The sequence below is a fragment of the Pimephales promelas genome, chromosome 4 (genome assembly GCF_988280905.1).
Source record: "Pimephales promelas chromosome 4, fPimPro1.hap1.1, whole genome shotgun sequence".
Classification (NCBI taxonomy): domain Eukaryota; kingdom Metazoa; phylum Chordata; class Actinopteri; order Cypriniformes; family Leuciscidae; genus Pimephales; species Pimephales promelas.
Window position 1 is genome coordinate 36,819,864 of NC_142772.1, and position 24,839 is coordinate 36,844,702.

General features: G+C 38.4%; 1 protein-coding gene across 1 annotated transcript in view; it reads left to right on the forward strand.

Annotated features, from left to right (window-relative positions):
• Positions 1–24,839, forward strand: part of osbp2b (oxysterol binding protein 2b) — a 55,500-nt gene that overhangs the window by 1,165 nt on the left and 29,496 nt on the right. Inside the window, exon 2 of the mRNA XM_039659419.2 lies at positions 11,374–11,582. Within this exon, the coding sequence (XP_039515353.1) occupies positions 11,374–11,582 (209 nt within the window). The remainder of the gene's footprint in view (positions 1–11,373; positions 11,583–24,839) is intronic.

A 24,839-nucleotide genomic window follows, 5' to 3' on the forward strand; every position in this document is an offset into this window, starting at 1 on the left:
AGTCATTTATAATGGTCCAAATTCAGCTTCTGGCACAGCAGATGTGGTAGCCAGTGTTAGCTATTAGCCAGCCACACACCAATCCAGGATATCCCTACAAACATTTACCATGGTAAGCAGTTTTCCTTTAAATATAACAAAACAACAATACTGTAATTTAGTCAAAAGCGACTTAATTAAAGGGAAAGGAATAATTTAAAAGTTCGTTTTTCAATGATCAAACGCATATAATATAGGTTATGTTTGGGGAAAAACAACATTTAGGTCAATTGTGTTGTTATTGTTTTTTTGTTTTTTTTGTGTGACATCATCTCGAATGACAGGGGCTGAGATATGTGAGTATCTATGCAGTGATACAGTTTCTCTTTAAAATTTAAACCTCCCTCACATGTGTCACCTGTGAACTGGCCGTTCCACCTGTTGTTTTAGAGGCCCTTATGCCAGCAGTGGTAATCATGTTTCATCTCTCCCTGTGTGTCAGGAAGACAGGAGTTAACTGTCACAGAACCTAATTACTATGGTCTTTTAATTGCTTCATTACCACAGCTAGGTCTGTCCCATAAGAGAAGCATTTAATGATTTAGCTAGTCGAGCAGAAATATTGCCCATTGAAATTTGTAAGTGATTGCTCATTGTGTATTTTGTATGTTGACATGCATACAGGACAATGTTAATATCTCTTACCTGAGCTATGACGATTATAATTGTCATAGAATGTCCTTTTAGTGGTGATTCTGCAGTTTCTGAAATAATGCATAACAGTGTCTTTGAGATGATTGACCTTTTTAGCAGACTTTATTGCCCTGTTGAAAATATTAGGAGATAGACCTCCTGGAAAGATGTATGATAAAAAAAGCCTACTGTAAATAGAAGTCTCACCTTGCAGTCCTTGCATTTACAAGAACCTGTTTGTTTATTGCAAAATGCGTTTGCGTTAGCTTGACCAGCCTGGAGTTTTATTAGGCTAATTTAAGGTAACAAAATAAGATCACAAAAGGTTGTTTATTTCAAATATAATTTAGCATCCATTGACAAATAGTTTTGAGGATTTTGGTATTTTCCTTTTACAGGTTGATACATAGAACATATGCTTCCTTCAAGTGCACCTGGGAAACTTGTATACCTCATTCTTCATTATGACATGTCATGCATTCATGTCGGAAAAAAAAAAAAACGAAACTAAGTAAAAACTAAGTAGTCAAAACTAAACAAAAGAAATATGTTTTCTATATATTTACATTTGATCTGAATTATTAATTTCTACCTTTTTGTACATAGAATCACTAAATATGAAGCAAAGTGAGTGAGTAAAATTGAGTGATTAAAGGGATAGTTCACCCAACAATGAAAAAATTGTCCTTATTTTCTCACCGTCATGTCGTTCCAAAACTGAATGAGTTTCTTTCTTATGTTGAACTCAAAATACGATATTTTGAAAAATGGTTGTAAGACAGTTGACGGTAGCCATTGATCTCCTTTTTTTCCTACCATTGAAGTTTTTGGGTACCGTCAATTGTTTGATTTACCGGTACTAACATCTTTTGTAATATCTTTTTGTTTTCCACAGAAGAAGAAAACTCATACAAGTTTGGATCAATATGATCAAGTAATTCCTTAATGTTCATTTTAGGGTGAAAAATCACTTTAACATCATGCGCTACAGACTTGCTTTCCTCTCACTGATAAGTAGATATACTGTATTATGATATTATGTAAATTATAGGTCAGTGTTTCCATCATTTTTCCAATCAACCCAAAACTGTTGGGAGCAGCTCTGGTGGAGAACAGTGACTGGATCTAAACCCTTTAGATGACACACATATCTCTATCTCTGTAAGTTTATGAAAGCGAAACCCCACACGAAAACCTGCAACACCCATTTGTGCAGCGCTGAGCGGCTCTTTTGCACTGTATGATGTGACAGACAACTAGTGGTCCAGTCCTCTTCCGATCACACAGCTCGTTTTCGTCCTGAAAGCGTACAGGTGTGAGTTTGGTTATTGAATTTGGTTGTCAGTCCTGTAAACAACTGAACTGTGTGTGACTGTGAACGTAACCATATCAAGGTTTTAAAAACAAGACTGACAACCGCATTCTGTTGATGTGTGAACGTGGCCAGTTTCACAAGTTTCACAAGTGTACTTGAAGGCAGCATAAAGGACTTTGGTATTATCCTATTTCATTCAGTCTTCAAAATGATACTGACCAGCTTAAACACCAATCCAGCAAGGCTTGCTGAAGACGTCCAGGAAGTGTTTGAGAGGCTTTGTGTTGTCAGAACTGTATTGTTATCAGATGGTCATGAGGGTCATCGTGATAGCGTCATGGGAGCAGATCTTTAGTCAAGCGGCTAATGAAATAAGGGCAAAGGCTCTTGTAAGAGCACTGAAGCAATGCCCATCAATCCGTATCTCTACTGGGCAGCCCCCGTGAGCCTACTGACTCTTCACACAGTGGGCCAAATGGTTTCCACCCTCTCTGGAGAGTCTGAAGGGAAAGCGACACTGCTGACTGTGAAAGAGAAGAAGTGTCTCTCTTGCTGCCCTCCTCTATTAATAGTCTATTATGGTGGAAGGTGATTGCAGTGGTGTAAAGCTAGATCTGCTGTCATCGGAGAGCTCTGGCAACTGTGCGCACGTAGCCAACACAATGAAGTGTCTGGATAACGTGCTGCACTAATGTCTGCCAAATCAACCTGCCAAACACGCCGTTACAGAGCCAGAGAGAGCAACAGCATATGTGCGAATATGTTTTAGAGCAAGTGAATGACAACAATCATTAGATTATGAATTGTTTCTTAACAATTCCTTGGAATTTAAAAAGTAAATGTTCTAGTTAATGGGATTGTTCGTCCGAAGCCTACATTTTTGTCAACATTTACTCCCCTTCATGTTGTTCCAAATTGAATGACTTTCTTTCTTCTGGAAATATCTTGAACAGAGAAAATCAAATAACAATTAGTAGAGGGGACTTCTGGGCTTATGATATAGCAAAGGATATGATTTAGATGTGAACTTGTATCCCTGGCCTGACTCTGAGTATGTGTACTGCATAATGCACCATTGCTCAAATACAAGAGATGTATAGCCTATATTTTATGCCTACAATTTTATTAGTCCATTAGTGGTCAATATATTGCACGTCAAGCGATTGGAAAGATTTGTACAACTCAGGCAAATCTGCTTCATGCTGCATGCGAAATATGCACTATTACAACATCACAGCACTTAAAGGCAGATATCTGCCGACTCGGACACTCTGGGTGGCCTCTGTATCAGCAATTTTTTATTTTCAGCTTATATCAGTCTAATGAGTCCCAAATGGTCATTTTATAAGAAATCCACATTAAAACATCGCACAACTAAGCCAATACAATGTTCTATTGATTAAGCCTAGCACAATATTTCTTTCTCACTATATTTCATTAAATATTTCAGATCATTGTATCAATATTTTTATCAATTTGCAATGTATGACACTACTGTTCAAAAGTTTGGGGTTGGAATATATTTTTTTTTAAATCAAAAGTTTGATCTAAAATACAGTAAGGATAGTAATATTGTTAAATAGGCTATTATTACAAAGTAAAGTTTTCTATTTTAGTATATTTTAAAAGGTAATTTATTCCTGTTATAAATGAATGAAAAATTTTCAGGATCAATACTCCAATTTTCAGTGTCACATTATGCTTCAGAAATTGTTCAAATTTGGTGCTTAAAGTACGTTTCTTATTATTAATTGTTTAAAACTGTCTTTATTTTTGTGGAAACTGGGATACTTTATTTCTTGATTTTTTGATGAATAGAAAGTTTTTTTAAAATATAAATCTTTGTAACATTTTAAGTGTCTTTACTGTCACTATTGATCAATTGAATGTGTTCTTGCTGTATAAAATTATGAATTAATAAAAAAAAAAAACTTGTTTCCAAACAAAGTATAATTTTGCTATATTATAATTTTATTATAATTTTGAGCAGAAATCACATGATATTGTGGTGCATCATAATCCAGTCAATCAATTTAGCCTATATCCGTCTCTGAACTCATGTGTCTGTGAGTCATGCGAGCGTTGTTGCGAGGATGCTGCTGATCTCTGTATGCTCACATTCACGCTGTCTCTTTCTCTCTCTGGGCTCATTTCAATGGGCTGGATCGAACTGATCTTGCTTTCATATAGACTTGTGGATCATTACTAAGAGACACATTAATCAATGTGCTCTTCTGAAGAACTCAGCTCCCTGTAGTGCTGTCACAGTGACGCAGACATGAAGAAAATGCTGAGGCTTTCTATAGGAAGCCTTGGATGTGTTCTGCTGATGTGTTAGTTTTACCCTCCACCACACACAGTTCTGTCATCTGCAGTGCTAAAACACGTTAAAGTGTAATGGTCTGCGTAAATTGCACTCGGTCACAACACCTCCCCCTTCCTCATTCCCCTCCTTGTGATGAGTCACATATCTTCCCCTCCTGTTTTTTTTTTCTTCTTAAACGCTGACTGCTTCCTTTTCTGTGCATGTTTGATTTCTTAACAGACTTTTTCTCCCATCTTTATTATGTTCTGATGTGCTTATTGCAACCAATTACTGTGGAAACTGTTTTAGTTGATAAAGACTGTTTTAGTATAAAAGGATTACAGAAAGTCAGTGAGCCTGTCTGAATCTGATTCAAGGTGTTTTTGGAAGTTACTGGTGTTTGCTTAACCTTAGAAATACTAGCAACCTTCCAGAACATCCAGGCAACCGCTTCTGGGTCACATACACACTGCAGATAAATTCAGTTGTCAGTTTACCTTTTAATCCTGTTCTGTACACACACAGTTCAGTTATTTACGGGAGATGTAATGGAAGTAGCAGATTATGTCTTCCATATTGTGACATATGGAACATCTGAGGTAACAGATTATTGAAAAAGGAAAAAAAAATCCATATTGTGACTTACACATGAGGAAATAAGAACAGGATTTGATTGTGCCCATCAGTTGTTGATTGGATGGAGGCAGATTTAAGTCGACTAAAATGATTGGAGACGTCTGGCATGCCAGAGAGAAGTATGTCATTTAACTGGAAGATTGTAAAGACAAATGAGAACAATAATTGCTATTAGGCTAATTTTCTGTTTTTAGGGCATCTCCAACTCGTTCGCTCACAGACAATGCTTGACCTTCTTTTGCAATGAGTGATAACATCCATTCTGCTGGGAAGAATGTGGTCACATGATCTGAGGTTGTGTCCCTCAAGGGTTTATGGGAGGTTAACTGAGAAGAACGGGGTGTTTTGGAATGCCATTCAGACTCTTTGCACAATTATTTTTGGACAAAATACATTTTCCAGTTTGAGTGATTGTCAGTCATTGCTGAGTTTGTGTTTGTCTCTTGCATGTGAGAATCTACTTTTTACAATTTTTGTAAAATTGCTGTTGCGATAAAAAAAATTGTGAGATAAAAAGTTGCAATTACGTTTTTATTTTTTTAAATTCTGTAGCGTAAATGAGTTTCCATACATTTCCATCCCCTTTTTTCAGTCTTATTTTTGCCACTTTCTTTTCCTCTCTCTTCCTCACCCTGGCTTCATGTTCTCAGTTCTGACCCACTTACAGCCATTTGTGTCCAGTCTGTCCCCTGCAGGGTGGGTGAAGCTAATTTAAGATCTCTGCTTTTACCCCTCCTTACCTCCTCCCCCTGACTTTCTCTCTTTCTCCTATATGCTTGGGTAGGGTTTAAGTATGAATTCTCCGCTCTTGGATGGTTGGAGGTTGGATGAATATGGTCATTGATGTTTAGTCTGAGCTGAATGTGTATCTCTCCCTCCCCCTAGAGACTCTGTCACCTCAGTTCGGTTTTAGCCAATTACTTGGTTTGCTTGACTATCAGACTATCAACCCCCAAGGCCTGAAACTGCAAATGTAGCCAGCAGACGTTAGACTCTTTCATCAAACACACTACACATGCAGTAGGGAGACCACAAAGTGCCTCGTATCTGTAGAGAAAATGCCTTTTTTCCCCGGTTTAGGTTTATGCAGGGATGTTGTTTTTTTTATTATCGGCTCTTATCAAACATTAAAATGTAGTAGTATTTCCATGAACTGTGTCGGCCCCACACTGTATTAATTGTTAAAGGGTTAGTTCAACAATTATGAGAATTAAGTCATTAATTACTCACCCCCATGCTGTACCAACCCCGTAAGACCTTCGTTCGTCTTCGGAACACAAATGAAGATATTTTTTGATTAAATTTGAGAGGTGGATCACTGCTACATAGGCTCCTAAAGGACTGAAACTTGACGGCCCAGAAAGTCATTGAAGAAAATCTTTTAAATATTCCATGTGACTACAGTGGCTCAAGTATAAGTTTATCAAGCGACAAGAATAGTTTTTGTGCGGAAATAAAACAAAAAAAACGACTTTATTCGACTATTCCTTTTCTTCCTTCTGGGCCTGAGACGAGAGTTCAAGAGATTTCCACGACGCATGCGCGAGAACTGAACAAGAAGTCATAGAATAAGAACGCAATTCTCGCGCATGCGTCATGAAATCTCGTGATGAAAGAAGATGAACGAAGGTCTTATGGGGTTGGTACAGCATGGGGGTGAGTAATAATGACTTAATTTTCATTTTTGGGTGAACTAACCCTTAAACATGATGTAAACTGGTTTCTAAATGACTCTTGAATGTTGTTGGCTTCATGCACTCGGCAGCAAATAATTTATTTTTGCAGTCATTAACAAACAGTCAGTAATAATACTCATTTAAGAATGTAACAGAAACATTGTTAGAAATCATATCAACAATTCAAACATTTTGAAATAAAGACAGAGAGAATGATAGATATATAGAGTGGCAAAACAATAGATAGAACTATAGATAAAATGGTATAGAACAATAGAATAGGGCTCCCTGAAGTGATCCCAATTACGTTGTCACGTCAACGTAACGTCTCCCATTCCCTCCTTCAGGAAACGAGGCTTACAATTGTAAACGAGACATTCCCTACAACATCCCTGACCTCAAAATCTTCATAAGAATCTCCTTTAGTGAGAGACTGATGCATCACTTAGGAAGATCAATTAACAATGTGTAATACATACTCATTTTTGTTTCACAAACCTTAAGGACACAAAACTTTTCAAGATTGCTGTCACTAAAAGTAATGAAAAAAAATAAATAAATAAAAAAAAAGTCAGATGTTGATTCAGTAACCGATTCAGTTAGTTTATTCAGTGGAAGATTTGTCCGACTGTCTCTAACTGGTTACTTGTGAGTCTTTTTAAGTATTCCTTAAAAGAACCATTTAACAGAATAATTTGAGTGGAACAAAGAATGGTTAGCATTTTTACATTTATTTTTACATTTATCTTCCAACTAGTTGAGATCCACTGTTTTAGAACACACTCATGTGCACATACACATCTGCTGGAAAATATAAACATAAAATTACAGATTTCCACAAATACAGTGTGTATCTGTGTCAAAAATGTATGGCGGATTGAAAATGTAAAAATGCAATCTCTGTACAATAGCATTTGTCTTTGGAATAAAATAAAGAATAAAAAGAAAAAAAATATGTCTGTCCGGCTCGGAACTGAGTGCTTCTCACTATTTCTCTGAGAGGTCAGAGCTTTGACATTCCATTAGAGATGTGCAACAGATACCAAGTTACTATAGCAGTACACACACACACACACACACACAGAGAGAGAGAGAGAGAGAGAGAGAGAGAGAGAGAGAGAGAGAGAGAGAGACAGACAGGGTTCTTGCTCTCTGTGTGTCTCCCCACCTTTCTGCTTCTCCTCTTTGTCACTTTATGCCCTTTACTGTCCCATTCTTTCTGAGAGTCAGCAAAGCATCAGTGGTCTGGTGGAGTTTGGATCAGTGTTTCGTAATCTCTTTCTTTCTTTAACTGTGTTTTGTGAGGCTTTAAGCTTTTGTTAGGCTCCTAAGGCTTGGTTAAATTAGAGTTCCTCAGAATGGCCTGACAGACTCACAAGAGGCTCTGGGATCCTTTCAGGCCTGAGATATTTCACCCTCTAAAAGACCAGACACCCTCAACCAGACTTTTTACCGTCTGTCTGTCTGTCTTTTTGTCTATCCGTCTATCTTTTGTTCAGTCTATCGTTCTATCTATTGTTCTACCTACATATCGTTCTGTCCATCTATTGTTTTACCACTCTATATATCTATCATTCTCGCTGTCTTTATTCCAAAATGTATACCCAGCTTGTCAATATGATGTCTAACAATGTTTCTGTTACATTCTTGTTAATTATTATACATGTCATTTTTTTAGAGCTCATATTTATAGAGAGAATACTTTTACTGTTCTTTTATTTGTCAGTTTAAATTAACCAAATCTTATTTCTACTAAATCTACTAGTCTTTTACTAAAAACAATAATTATTTTTAAATTAAATCTGAATTTTTAAATTAAATCTGAAATTAAAATGTTTGCATTTGCCAATAGTCTTCGAATGGCACATTGTTGATTGATCTTCCTAAGTGATACATCAGTCTCTCACTAATGGAGATTCTTAGGAAGACTTTGAGGTGAGGGATGTTGTAGTAGGGAACGTCTCGGTTACAAACGTTTCCTGAAGGAGGGAACGGGAGATGTTACTTCGACGTGACAGCGTAATTGGGATCTCTTCAGGGAGCCCTAATCTCTTCAAGTGTCTACAGAATGAGCCAATGAACATTGGCGTGCGTGAAACGTGCCACATGCCCTGTCCCGCAGCGCAGGTATAAACAGGAAGCGGCCGCACGTACTCTTTGTTTTTCGCCGAGGAGCCGAGATAGTGACGGCCTTTAAAGCAATGGTCAGCAACAGTGGCGACGGGATGTAACGTCTCCCGTTAGCCATGGAGGTCTGGACGCAGGTGCCATAAGGTGCCCCGTCTCTGAGAGAGCAGGTCCTCTCTCAGAGGAATGGGCCAGGGAGGGGCTGTCACAAGGAGCACTAGTTCCCAGAACCAGGTCTAGTTGGGCCAATACGGCCCACGGTAAGGATACTTAACGTACCAAATAATGAGTTTGATACTTGCATGTCTCGTCCATTTGCATTAAACTGTCCTGATGCAATTTGTTGAGGCTCCAGTTGATCTTTGCTGATGTGGTCTTGATGAGAGAGAACCAGTGGGAGTTAGAGGATCTTTGGTGAATGGAAAGACAAGGCCGCAGCCTGGCCCAAGCTTGGGAGTCCTTGAAGGACTTCTAGTTCAGCTTCATCTTCTCAAGAAGGACCAAGAGAGTCAGAGAGCAAGAGGCTTAGAGCGCAAGGGGCTCAGAGGACAAGAGAGAGCTGATCTTGATGATCAGTGAATTTTAAAGCATGAAGATGTCACACCCCCTGGAGGTGCATGAGCCAATGTGAAGCTGCCCCTTTGGAGGGAGTTGTTTACGACCATCTTGTTTTCTAGCAGGGTATTTGAATGTTTAATATCAATGGGTGTTTACAAAAAGAATCTTCTAGATTCTTATAATGCTAATGCGTCGTAAAGTTAGCAAAATGTAATGTAAATGAACAAATTGGGGACGAAGATTGGAGTTTATATAGATTAAACATGTTACACATATGATTTTGGTTAACCATAGTATGCAAGTCATGTCTCTGACCAAAATAGTTTAGAGGAGAGAATGAATACATAGGCCAAACCACACAAAAGGAAAAATTATAAAATGGAAAATAAGATATATGTTATATTATCACAAGATATTTATCACATGGTTATATATATATATATATATATATATATATATATATATATATATATATAGAATAAATAGGATTAAACAAAATGGTTAATTTCTTCTTCTCAGCAAAAATTATGAGACAATTCCCTGCACATTCTTTTGGGTCGTAAAACTGTGTCCTGTAACAGGACAACGAGTTCTCCCAGTGTGTTGACTTGATTTGGGGGAAGTCTCACAGACCTTTGTTGGGATAGTGAGTTTGCTGGATTATTCATTAAATATAATGAATAATTTGTGTGTGTCTGATTGGTCCAGACGCTACACTGTTTATACCCGTGTTGCGGGGCTGGTCATTTGACTCGTTTCATGCAGGCCAACGTTCATTGGCTCGTTCTGTAGACACTAGATGATAGGACTCCCTGAAGTAATCCCAATTACGTTGCCACGTCTAAGAAACATCGTATGTGCGAATGCTAGGGAATAGAGTAAACAAAGCTAGTTCTGCATTTATCATACTGTGCTGCTTTTCTTTTGTTTGTTTGAGGAAAGTTGTGTTTCCATAAGGATATGCCTCAGTAGTTTTTTTTTTTTGTAGTTTCATAATGGGATTGTAAGTTCTCTTCCTGATCTCTCTATCAGGGGTCACATCACACTCTGTTCTCTCTCTCTCTCTCTCTCTCTCTCTCTCTTTCTCTCTCTCTCTCTCTCTCTCTCTCTGTGACACTGGCTGGTTTGTTTGAGTTTTGTTGTTTGGCCAGCTGACACACAATAGCCGTTAACCTCCATTCTCTGCCCGCTCAGTATGCAGCTGTATATAGTAACGTAACGCTCATGGGTGCTCAGTGTTTCTCTCTCTTACACACGTCTGATCTTTGGATGATTTACATTATGTCATTCAATGTACTTGTGATTTCATTCATAGTACAGCTATCCTACATACGTACAGTATATGCTTAAAAAGTAATGCAGCTTCATTTAGCCACACTGGAAATTTGCATTAATGATTTAAAGGTACAATATGCAGGATTTTAGGCCACCAGGGGTCGCTAACCTCTTACAATTACAAAAGGATATATTATTTAATGTACATTTGCTCACCAGTCTAATAAAGTAACATGCAACACTTGCGTCTGTGTCAAGTCGAAGTTAGTCGCAGACGTGGAGCTCTCTGCATCTCGAAAGATGTTGATCTTTGTTTTAGTCTCAAAGTCTGCTTGCCATGGTCCATAATGTTTGAACAAAACAACGGCAGAGTGAGCATCCTTCTAGGCATAACCGGCATAACTCAGTTGTCAACGTCTGTCGCCATGATTACTATTGTGGTACGAGATCAAACCTGGCGGAAACCGGGTGTAACGCGGATATGACACCATTGACTGGCGACTCCCTGCTCACACACCCCGTTTCCTTGGTTAAAAGCGCAATTTTCACACGATTTACAAATAGTTGGAAACATTTGGGATGTTTTAAGTAATCAAGATCAACTAAACAAAATATATAACGTTGGCCTAGTGGTTTTTGGATATTTTACTGCATGCAAAAATCCTGCATATTGTACCTTTAACAATGTTGTGCTTCTTGTAATCCTTTGTACTTTATTTTTTCTCTCGTGTGTCTTTTTTTCCCCATCATGTACTAACCCCTTCCTCTGATTTCCTGGCTTCCCTCCTCATTTTGGTCGCTCATAATAGGACGCAGGCGGAGATGGCCCACACGTGTCGCGGCACCATCAACCTGGCCACAGCGCACATCGACACAGAAGACGCCTGCAACATTGTTCTGAGCAGCGGGGGGCGCACCTATCATCTGAAAGCCAGCACAGAGGTGGAGAGGCAGAGATGGGTCACAGCACTGGAGCTGGCTAAGGCCAAAGCCATCCGAATGATGAACGATCAGTCCGGTAACAAGACTCTAATTAACACAGTTTGAGTTTTTTGAGTTCATATTGTTCTGCTGAAAGGGATCGTTGTAACTGTGTAATTGTGTTGGGCTTTTAAATGATTATTGTCCCTTTAATAAAGTGGGACATGCTATATGATTCAATGATTCAGCTATAATCAACATATCACATAAAGGTTCCTTGCATCAACAGGTCATATTACAGTTGCTAAAGTTGCAAATCAGGACTCTCACTGACAATATTGAAAACATGGCATCTTGTTGTGTGGTTAAAATTGTGTTACTTTGTATCTGAAACAGTGCAGAAATCTTCTTCTGGTTTCTATTTTTTAGGCAGTAAGCTTCTATTTGCTCTGAACTGACAACTAATTGTGCTAATTGAGTTGCTGCATAAAGGGTTTGAGTGGAAAATGTTTGTGCTTTTAGACAATGGCCACACAGCCCCGCTTACACACTGTTATCAGTCTGGTAAGTTGAATGGGCTTCTTACAGAGGCTTTGCATCATGTTTACAGGGTTGTTGTGTAGTTCAGAGTTAAAAAAGGGGGTGTTTGCTTGCAGGAAAATGTAGGGCTCAACAACAAGGATTTTTTCTTCTTATATTGGCCCAGCTGGGTCAGTAAATCAAATTTGTTCTTGCCCTGCCATTGAATTTATTCTGGCCCCATCAAAAAAAGTTTTTTTAATTAACTTAAAATGTTAAGTTTTAATTAACTAAAAGTAAAATTAAGTTTTGTTTACAAGTACTGTAGTTTTAAGTCAATGTAATTATATAACAAATCTTTGAATTAATAATATAAGATATAAGGAAAATGTAATTATTTCATTTTAAGCAATAAGAACTGGTAATTACAAGCTATAACCCTTTTTTTAATAAAACAATGACAGATTTTTTTTTTTAAATATATATTTTATTGATTTTAATCTTTCAAAAAAAGGCCTGTTTAAACAATTACTGTTATAATAATACGACAACAATAGTTAACCAAAAAATAACACCAACTTTAAAGTACAGCATATGTGAAATAAATAAATTACATATTAAATTGCCATGTGTATGTTTATATAAAAGTCGCAAGAATTAAAAGAATAATAAAGTACAATAAATAACAAAAATAGTAGAACTAACAAAGCCATGACATGATCCATGATTTATAATTTTCAATTTCAACCCAGTCTAAATTCCAAAACAATTAAACATTTTGAAAAAACTTAATCTTCTGTGTGTTAGCCAGCATCTGGATAACATTGAGTTGCAATGGTCAATATAACATTGAAAACCAAATATTTAAAGCTGCAGTCCGGTGTTTTTCGTCTTTGTCGCACTCTGTTCGAAATCTGCAATTGCAGTCATTCGTGGAATTATCAACTTTACGTGAGTTGTACTTCAACACCCTCGACACGGCACAGGATGAACACAATGTTTGAGGAGAGTGTGAGGCTGTCAGTCACCTCGCCGGTGTGGATACTGGCATTCAGAATCACAGATTACTCTTTTTGGAAGTATGACCAACGAGAATTTTCACCGGAAAATGTCATCTGAACTAGTAAGAAACATCCACTTTTGTACTGGTTCTGACATTGCAGTAAATTGCGCTGATTAAATTTAAAAATCGCTTGTCATATCAGGCAAAACCGTGCAAATTATACGTTATTCTCAAATTGTTAATGTTAACAACGTAAGCAAGCATTGTGTGACTGTATGTAATGCCCTTCTGATATGTATCCTTGTTTTCGCATGGGCCGGATGCGGTTGTAGTCACTCCGAAGTCCGAACGATTTTTTTTGCATTTTACAGCGGGTGAATCTGCTGTCACTGGTGATTTGTTGTTTGAACCTTTCTGGATCCGCCATCAAATTGATAAGTTCAATTATATCAAGTGCTGTGAGAAAAGGCTATAAATCTCCACCTCCAGCATCCTCACACGCAATATAGCCGATACTCGACGTTTATGTGTACAGATGTGACGTAATGACGCAAAGAAATGCTCGAATTTTTCGCGGAAATCCACCAGTACCACTGAAGTTAAAAACATTATTACAGGCTTACCACTTTGAATCGAGTTAAGGCAAGCAGATAGTTTTGAACACTGGCTGGTTATGTATTTTGGATCATTTTTAACCCCCCAAAAAAGCTATGGATTGCAGCTTCAAATTTGAAGATTATTAAGAGTATAGTGAGAATCCAGCACTGGCCTGATGAGACAAAAGACAGCTCTGTCAGCTGGTGTGAAATGATCATGCTGTTCAGGCAATCCTTATTGTTGAGACCTGAAATGATTGCATTTGGACTGGAGTGAGTCAAAGAACAGTTGTTTTGTGGATTGTTTAGTTTGTGTTATCTTATGTGGGTCACTGCTTTGCTTCAGATAGGTCAAATCTCTCTTATCCCTAAAGATGTCTTTGACCTGAACATTGAGCTGTCTAATGGGTGGTAATAGTCTTTGGCTTGAATCACATAGATCTGTTCATACTTCTAATTAAATGAGTGCTGAACCAGGCTAGATGAGATGGTACTGCATGGAGCATGATTTTATGTATTATGTTTGCATAAATCATGCGTTGCATTAGTTCTGGCTGGTCACGTTAGTCAAGGGCACATCAGACGCTCGGCTAATCCACATCTACCTATAGGAATACAATGCCTATAAGATCCTTCAGTATTATCAGCAGCTATCGTGGTTCTCAGGAGCTAAATACCCTCCTCCATCCCCAGCTCATCCTCTCGCCCAATCAGGAATTGGCATTCTGATTCCCCTTGAATCAGACTAAATTCTCGAAATATGTTGTACTTTTTAAAATCTTGAATTAATTTTATCTGCATACATTCATGTTGGTTCTGTTCTGTTTACCCTAAGGGGGTTTATTGCTGCTCTCCCTGCTCTTATTCATGGAAGCACAGGGAGTTCTCGCCCAGAACTGAACCATACCGCCAATCCAAACTGTAGGCTAATTGTCAATCGTATTTGACAATAGTGGTCCTGACAGAACGGTGCTATTTGTTCAAATTTTGGTATTCCAGTTCTGGCCCTCAAAGGACATGGACATGGACTGCAAGACTCCAGCTATTAACTACTTTCAAACTGAGAGTTGGGTATAAACAATTCACAGCATTTATTACTCAAAAACCCCAAATGTGAATGGCAATATAAATGAAAGAATTGAGTGTCTTATTTAGAATAAGGTCAGTATTATTGCAGTCAATGCAAATATTGCCTTTGCCTCCTATTATGCAGCCCACTCTTGGTTTATAAAAGACAAGTCATTATTTAGCCATTATTAAATCATTATAAATCTTGTCATCCCAGGGCTCACTGTCATTGAAATTCAACTCTTGGGTCAAGCTCTAAATGTTATCATACAAGACAGTAGGAATCATTCAGTGTGTTGTGTTAGTTTTTTGCCAGTACTTACACAGCATGTTACACGGAGCGCTGTCCTATATTTGAGACCTGAAACGCTCATCTCCTGTGACACACCAAGCTGTCATTGAGCTCCTGAAGCAGATGGCTTCTGCTTTTCATTAAAACGTGTTTTATGATGTTGCCACTGCAGATGTTAACCATACAAAAGTGTTCATTAATTTATTTTTGACATAAAATAATCCAAATATTTTTTATTTTTCATATTAATAAGATTTTTTTTTACATTTAAGATATTTAGAAGTGGGATAAAACGGGGAAAATAAGTCTTCTGATTTCAATGTTCACCACAAGGGGGCAGGAGTGCTCATTTTGGCACATGATTTCAGTTCTCATGAGAACCTACAGTACTCACATGACAACAGACTAGAGCTCTTTTTAAAATGTTTCTCTCTAATCTCTCTTGTATGTCAGACTCTCATCCATATGAAACACTGGCTTTGCTCCAACCCCCTCTCTTCATTCCATTCCAGACGCTGCCCACTCTTTCCTCACACACACAAACAAACCCAAGCTTTCTATTTTTTTGCGGTGCACTGGCATTCTGTCTATTCTGTCTATGTGAGCAGTATGTGTGTCGGTAAGAATGACTGAATGCTGATGATGTCTTTTGTGTTTGTGGCCAATCTCTAACAATAATGATTCATGCCCATTTTCTGTGTGCCATGTATTAGCATGAATGGCCGATTTAGTAATAAATCATGTTCAAAACAACAAATAGTCAGGGTCAGTAAAATCACACTGAAACCTCCCCAGCTTCCACTTACTTTGACATTTACATTTAGAGAAGTAATCACAATAAACTTTGGACTCTTTCATTAAAGACTAAATAGATTATATAGCTTGCATACATCCATAATAAATTACAAAAGTAGTGTGATAAGTGGGTATTCCAGGGTTCAGTGTCACTTAATCCTTCAGAAATCATTCTAATATGTTGATTTGGTGCTCAAGAAACATTTCTTATTATTATCAATGTTGAAAACAGTTGTGCTGCTAAATATTTTGTGGAAACTGTTTTTTGATTACAGTTAAAAGTGAAAGTGGTCACTAAAAGTGCTCCTACATGGGTAGGTAAACTGCTCAGTAAACACATTCACTCATATACCTACTGTAATATTCAGACCAAGTCTTAAAACCGCACAGTTCTCTACATTAAACCCATCATTCAAAACAAACAGCTCTTGTGTTACATTTGAAAATCTGCCATTTAAATGCCACACTCATTTACCAATGATCATGTGTGAAAACCCTTTTACCTCATTTGTTCATTGAGAAACTGAAAAAGTCATAAGAAAACAATTACTTCAATTTATTGCTGATAAAAGTGGTTCTACAAATTTAATTTACAAATTAATGTATCCAAAACTAAGGATATAATTTTATAATTCTGTCGGAACTCCATCTAAAGTAGTTAGTTATTGCTGGTAAAGAGGTTGAGAAGGTCAGTTCATATAAGTATTTGGGTACATTGATTGATGATAAACTTGTTGGTTTTATGGATTAAATGTTAAAAGTAGATCCCAGCTGCAGCACATAACGATTACAGGATCCGTTCAGCTGGGTTTGTCTGCTTTGTGTGAGAGAATTGTTCTTAGGAAGTCTTTAACTATCCTAGAGGGTACATCCCACATTTTGCTTTTAGAATTTGAACTGCTTCCCTCAGGAAAGCGATATAGAGTGCCCAAGTGGAGGACCACTAAAGCCTCTAGGTCTTTTGTTTCAAACGCAGTTATGAGTGTAAATACTTATTTGATACAAAGAAAAGGTACTGTGAATTTTAAATAGTCACACATGGCACACACATGGAAATAATCACACATGGCTTCTCCATTTTGCCTTTATTTTTGTTAAATAAATAATGACACGGTATAATATGTCGTGTTGTTGTTGCTTAAGGTCCTGCCTCAGCATTTCAATCAGATTGAGGTCTAGACTTTATTTTATTTACACTTTTTCATCTAGAAAATACTGTCCAGAAATATTGATAACATTTGATGCTGTCTAAACTGCTCATGTAGTTGTGAAAATCGAGATTAAGATTACGAGTATATAAAATACTACTAAAGAGGAAGCAACGAAGCGTGATTTGGTCTCTGCAAGGTTTGCAGTGAAAAATCTGGTTGTCTTTGTCAGCCTGAGCTGTGGCGAAAGACGATGATGTTAGAGAGTGATTTCCTAAAAGGAGTGAGAGACAGAGAAGTGGGTCAGACTAACACATCATTGATCTCAAGCTTTTAGATCAGCACCATGAGCTCTAAAAGCCCGCTCATAACAGTATCTATTTTTGAACCGGTATTTTTGTCTGCGACCCCCACCTGTCTGTCATGCTCTCTCTGTCTCAGAGTCCCAGCAGATTCACCTCACCCTGTTTTGTTTTCACACATAGTCTGAGTCACTGTGACAGCGGCTGATCCCTGTGCTCCAGTGTCTGGTTGTCAGGATGGTGGGAGTGGGTGTCATGGTGAGATCCTGCATAGATTGAAATACAGATTCGCCAACACCAAGGTCATGTGTTTAATTCCCATTGAACACGTAGAACTTATCACCCACTAAACCGGTTCATCACCTGGTTCATAAACACATGCAGTTTATAGTGTAATATAATCATAAAGCCAGCAGATGGACACTTTACTATCCGCTGAGGCCACGGGCGAGGATTTGGTGATCACGTGATAAGGACAATATGGCAAATATATTATGTCCACTCATACAACACACACACTCATTCTGTATAGAACATACTTTTTATCGGTCGCAAAGTAAGGTCCTACTAAATATGCGATTTTCAATGCAGCCCAGGATTGCTCTTTTTTGACTTGGACTAAAAAAAACACCTAGCAACCACCCAGTTCACCCTAGCAACTACATGGCATCACCCTGGCATTGTGGTGAGTTTAGCGCAGTCCAAAAAGTTCTTTTCACTAATACTTTGCAAACAGACTGTACTGTTTGTGTGGATTTGTTCGGGTAAACTGATTAGATTTAGTCAGTTCTCACATAAGCATTAGCATTGTGACTTCTGACACTGCAAAATGCTTATTGGCCTTTAATCCGCTTCTGTTTTGGTTTCTTCCTTGTGTTCTCCTGTTTTCAGTTTGAGCTGTTTAACAGCATGACATTGGGCTTGTTTAGAGTCAAATGAAGGTATGCAGACTTTTTCAGCTTTCTGTCTGTCACACTCGGAGAGTGTAGCTGAATGATCAGTTCTGGTATGTGCACTAATTACCCAGCATTCCTCAGCGGGCACATCACAAGGCAAGAAAGAAGCGCCTCGTGTCCCTGTCATCATTTCAAACTCATCGCAACACGTCCGACATGTGGACATCACGTTCTCATTTCGCCCTTCATTTTTCACTCTCGCTCTCCATTCCTCTGTCCGTGGTGCTGAAGACAAAGTGTCAGCGATTAATTGGTGATGGTTTCCCTGGTATTCTCTCTCTCTCTTTCTCCTTGCTCTTATTTTCCCACCTATCTTACTGGCTGCTCTTCCCCTCCCAGACGTTCTACCCCTCCTTTTTCTCAGTAAGCTTATTCATTTTCTCGGAGTATAGACCAGAGCAGAGATCCGACAAAAGTGACCTCTTCATTTTTTATGAGGATGAGCTCATAGACAAGCTTGCTCTCTCTCTCTCTCTCTCTCTCTTTCTTTCTCTTTCTCTCTCTCTCTCTCGCATGCTCTTATTTCTTTCCTTTAGCTCCAACTGGATTCTTTACTAAGGAGTGAATCTCTTCTCCAGCAGAGAGAAGGAGGGGAAGGGCTCTCTCCTGTAAGTAATATCATAGCATGTGTCCAGTCCAGCTGATAAAAGCTCAGGATTGTGTTTCGGATTGCTTGAGTTGGTTATGTCTAGTTAGATTGTCATATCCACTTTGCATTGGATATATCGTTTTGACATTAATTAATATTGTATTAAATAATTGAATATTTTTTAAGATATGTGAAGAATTTGTTTCCCATGATTCAGTAGTCTTTATGTATTGTGATTGTTTTTAGTGTTAAGTTTCTGTGTGTGTGTTGTTTCTAAATGGCGGGCGGGTGGGTGCGTGTGTGTTATTTTTGTGTCGTGTGTGTGTGTTATATGTCTCACCACTGTGCAATGACTCTGTGTGCGTTTTATAATCTTACACAATCCAGTCTGACCTGATTTACTACATGCTGACAGATGGTGTATCTTTCTCTCTTCCTCATACCTCCATCCATCTCTCCTCGTGCTGTCCATCGCTCCTTCCTTTTTTTAATGTCTGTCCATTGGGCATTACAGTGTGATTTGCATTTGGTTTGTGTGTGAGAGAGAGAGAGATGAAAGCCATGTATGTGAATCTTAATCTCCATGTTTTTCATGTTTAGGATTTTAACTGCGTTGTGACTGTTTATTAGTCTTTGCCTATAGCTTTGTTTGTGCCTGTGTGTGTGTGTGTTTAGCCCACAGGGAGACTCACTGTACAGTTGAGAGACTCTGTATGCTTGGATACACACTACAGTCGTAATTGATTATGAAACTGGCTGGAAACAAGGAAAAGGAAGGGAGAACAATGCTTTGGTGATGTTACAGTGTGAGACGTGAATCCTCATGCTGTTTATTTGTCCAGCCGTCCGGTCATTCACTCCCAGACTACAGTCTCAGATGGGATTAGCACGCTTTCTCTTGTGGACTTACTTTCTTTCTCTCGCTTTTTGTCACTCTGTCTCTCCTCATCTGTGTCATTTCCTACCTGATCTCTCTCTCTGTCTCTCTCTCTCTCTGTCTCTCTCACTTCCTTGGTTGCCTTTTTCTCCTTTATCTCCCTTTTTATTGCTCTTATGAACACTCTTGTGAGTTTGAGATGGCAAATCTATCCATTGTGTCTTGTATTTGTGTCAGTCATAACTATACTGTAGTGTTCATTCATTTAAATTAAACTTTAAATTGAAGTACTACAATTGGTAAAACTTTAACTGAAATAAACCTAAATAGACATAATAAAAATCCTGAATTATTAAAAAATAAAACCTAATTCAAAATATTATAATAGTGTATAAATAATTATCAAACGTAGCATTAGTTCTGACTGGTCAGGTTGGTCAAGCTTGCGTCAGCTGATCCACGTCTACCTATAGGAATATGACGCGTTGTATTCATATCCTTCAGTATTATCTCTGGAGCTAAATACCCAGCTCCTCCTCTCACTGAGCCAGGAATTGGCATTCTGATTCCCCTTGAATCAGACTAAATTCTCGAATTATGTTGTATATTAAAATATTGACATGAATAATATCTGCAATACATTCATGTTGGTTCTGTTCTGTTTACCCTAAGGGGGGTTATTGCTGCTCTCCCTGTTCTTATCCATGCTAGGCTGCATGGATGCGCAGGGAGTTCTCGCCCAGAAATGAACCATACTGCCAATCCAAACTAAATGCTTATGGTCATTCGTATTTGAAGATTTTGGTCCTGATGGAACTAAAACAACATTGCTTTTATCTCAGTCTCCCTAGATCTGTGACTATCTTTGCTGTCTGGAACTTTAAAATCAGTGATTGCAATTCCAGTTTGCTGAAGATATGTTTGCGGTAAGCTCTTTGTAAGACATTTTCCCCTCACTAGTCATTAAAAACATTAAGCGTTATTCAATTATGTAGTATTCTGTCTGGTCGCAGGCGAGACAGGACGGCAATATTTAACATGATCGCCCACTCAACTTCATCTCTGTTTCAGAAAAATTACGATGTAAAATCGAAGCGAAGCCTGAACTATAATCTACTGACTAACAGATGCTGTGTTTGATTGATCTGCGTGAGAAGAAACATATGGGCAAACTAGCATTATTTCCATTTTGTCAGTGTTTGATTTGAGAAACAACTGACTAGATGTTTATAAGACATTATAGGCACTACTGTTTATAAGTTTGGGATCACTATGTTTTTTTACACTTCTTAAAAAAAAGAAAGAAAATAATTCAATATTTTGATTCAGTAAAGTTGCATTAAAAGACACCATAGCACTGTGACCACATTAAGCAGAACAACCATACTAAGAAATGTTTCTTAAGCGGCAAATCAGCATTTTAAAATCATGTGACTCTGAAGACTGGAGTAATGATGCTGAAAATGCAGCTTTGTCATCAAATTATATTTTAAATATTTTAAAACAGAAAGTTATTTTAAATTGCAATAATATTTCACAATATTACTGTTTTACTGCTCTTATTTTTTTTCTTCAAATAAATGCAGTCTTGGTGACCTCTTTCAAAAACAGGAAAATCTTTCTTATCCTGAGGTTTTGAATTTAGTAGTGTATTTTTAAAAAATCCTGAAGGAAAATTTAAGGAAATACCACCATCAACGTGACATTATTTTACTGCAGAGGTTTTTAATCTGGTCTACTCCCTTGCTATTTATTTATTGCTGGTTTGGTGTAATTCTTCCTCCGCTCTCCACATGGTTGAGCAGTTGGCACAGATGTCATCTGTGATCTTTCCTCTCTTCATGTTGTTGCCTGTGCTTTTTTCAGACTATCTTGAAAGCACTAGAGTCCTCCTACATGTAGTCTAGTCTAGACATTTAGAATCTCCCAGAAATCCCTGCATATTTACACTTGCACACAAATGCACAACATGGTGACTTCCGCCAACTATTTGCCTCTATCTATAGAAGCTTTCTCTCTTGAACGCTCCCTGGTGTGAAGTATAGCAGGAGTGGCGGGGTAAAGTGACAAACCGAGAGGGAGATGAAGTTGCGGGGGGATAAGTGTATGCAGTAGATGGACAGTTCTCTAACATCACAGCCAACAGGAACGGTGTCTAGCCGCCTCTCTCCCCACAGGACCATTCTCAACTCGAACAGCAAAAACTCAAAAAAACAAAACAAAACAAGAAACGATCTGTTTTGCCCAATTAACAAGGGTGAGCAGTGCAATCTCACCCTTTCCTTATGCAAACACTGCAATTGGATGTGGATGACGTGTGGAATATGTGTAAGAAGAGAGAGAGGAGCAGAGCATATGGCATATTAAATGTTGGCAGAAGGAAAAGGCTGCGATATGAAATTGTGTCTCTGCGGTGGGCCGTCTTGAGCTGTATCCACTGTTCATTACAGCAGGATCCACGATCAAACTCATGCTCCTGTGGTTTGAATAGTTGTCTGTACATCTGATCAAAAACAGTGGCATTTCTAAATAGATGATATTTTTCTTTGTCCTGGTGGTTTTGTTTGCAGTATTTCTCTCTTCAATGAAGATGCTGCTCTTAATGAATATTCTCTGGGTGGTCTGCAAACCCAAATGATCAAGTTTTGGCTGGTTGGCATGACCTATTAGTAGATGCTGTAACTGCACGGTCTGGACCCGAAAACATATGTCTCTATTGACTAGGATCCAAAATATGTGCTGTATTCTGAATAAATATAGTTTTATACTTTCATATTTCAAATGCTTCATTATTCATGGAGAGGTAAAGGAATAGTTCACCTAAAAGGAACCTGCTGTCATTATTTACTCATCCTCATGCCTTCCCCTCTTTTGTAGTTCTCAAATCAAATAAGCCATCATGGTTAGATTCAGTGTTTCACATTGGTTAAAATGATGTTTGATAGTGTTATTTTAGTATTATTTATATAATTTATTAATAATAAGCTTTTATATTTAAGATTGTGCTGTTGTCTTTTTTTAAATATTTGAAAAATGTATCTTTATTTGAATTTAGTAATTTCAGCTTACAAAATTTCATCTAATATTTATATTTTAATTATAATTTTGAGCTGTATTTCAATACTTTATATATCAAAAAGTATCTCAAGTCGTGCATCATATTCCAAGTCTTCTCAAGTCACATAGACCGAAATTAAAGTTGTTTGTCAGTGCAAAGGGTCTGAAATGGACCTCAATACATACATCACGGTGTGGTGTGGATTGAAGAAGACTCAAAGACAAAGTCTAAAGGCTCCAAGACCAACTTTTACTAATAACAAAAACAAACAGGTATGGGCAGACAGAGGGTACACACAAATGGCGCTTTTCTACTACACAGTACCAGCTCGATTAGATTCGACTCGCCTTTGTTTGGTTTTCCACTGTGTAAAAGTTGCTTTCGGGTACTGAGTGAGCTGAGCCGGTAAATGTGACGTGAAAATGTCGACTGCTGATTGGTCAGAGAGAATCGTCACCATTCACGTGCCAGATGGAGTATCCAGAATATCCCCGCCATTTTTAAATAGTTTGGCCAGAGATATACTAAACTTATTATTATGGCAACTCGGAAGAATAAGCTGTGGTCAAACGAGGAGGTGCAGACTTTCCATTGTTTGGTTGAGAGGATCCAACGAGAGCTTGATAGGGCAACGAGGAATGAAAGGCGTCGCTATAATGACCGGGTACTATTTGCAATGGAAAACGGAGCGAAAAGCAAGTCGAGTCGAGGTGGTACTGGTAATGGAAAAGGAAGCAAAAGCAGTGAAGGCTCTGGGCTGGATGGGACGAGCAGTGACATGGTGTGCCATCTCCAGATATCTGGAGAGCGTCTCTCTCCAGTCCAGACCGGAGAGATCTGGGAGCTCCCTCACATCAACGTTCTTAGCCCCCAGCCAGTAACATGCCTCAGAGAGCATGAGGCAGCGAGAGGAACAAACTACCAGGTGTAGTTGATCATGGCTATCCAGGGCCAAGGCCACGATCTGTCCAGCGAGGTCCCAGCTCAATATGTGGTCAGTTCTTTTGTCACGGTGTGGTGTGGATTGAAGACTCAAAGTCCAAAGGCTCCAATACAAACTTTTACTAATAACAAAACAACAGACATGCAGACAGAGGTAACATTCACAACTTGGATAAACAAGAACCGACAAGGACTGACTGAACAGAGGGAAACTAAATACAGATACAAATGAACTCTTACGTGGTGAGGACAGGTGACACAGATGATGATGACGAAGAACAAGTGGGTGATTCAGGGAGTGAGTTCAAGTGTGGAGACAAGGAGGATTCTGGGAAGTGAAGACGAAGACAGAATGGTGCAGATGATGACTGTGACAATATATTTATGATATGATATATTGAAGTTGACAGACCCATTCCTATTTTACGACCATTATTTCTGACAAAAGCAACCGTGATTTTTTTTTTTTTTTACTACCCTTTTATGTTTAATGAAAGAAAGTAAGTCATGCAGATTTAAAACAACATCATGGGGAGTTTCAGTGACAGAATCCTCTTGTATTGTATGTATTGTAATAGATGGCCTGGAAAGAAGCCTTGGACTTCTGAAGCAGTAAAACCTCAGCTGATTGTGTGTATTGCAGAGCAGCCGCATGTTTATTTGTACTTAAGATTGTAAATAATCTGTCAAGTCTGATCTGGGCTTTAGTAATTGGATTGGTGTCTCGTGGCTCTTTTAGATGAGATGTCATCTGCATCTGATTAACGTTTCTGGACCGCTGTAACTCATCTCCTTATTTCTAGACTCGCACTGTTTTCCAGTCATTTGGTTGAACTATCATCATAATAATACAGCACATGAGAGGCATCTGAGTGTTTTTGTGCCACTAATGCCTTCTAATGCCTTCTGGATCATTTGGCGCTGCGTGTACCAGCGAGGTCAGTGGCGCTCCACCAACAGCCAGCTGGATCACAGCCAGGGTCTCCAGGGCAAAAGGAACTGAGGGGAGAGACGACTCCATCCCCTAAAGAGAAGTCACTTATAGTGCCTGTGCGATCGGAGACATGCTTGCTCACTAATGATGTGTTCTGGTAGCAGGTGGTCTGTGTATCTCTCTATGAACTTGCTGACTAATACTTGGTTTATTTCCTCTATTAATATTGGCTCCTATGACATTCACAGGGATTTAAGATGTCGCGTCTGTATGAG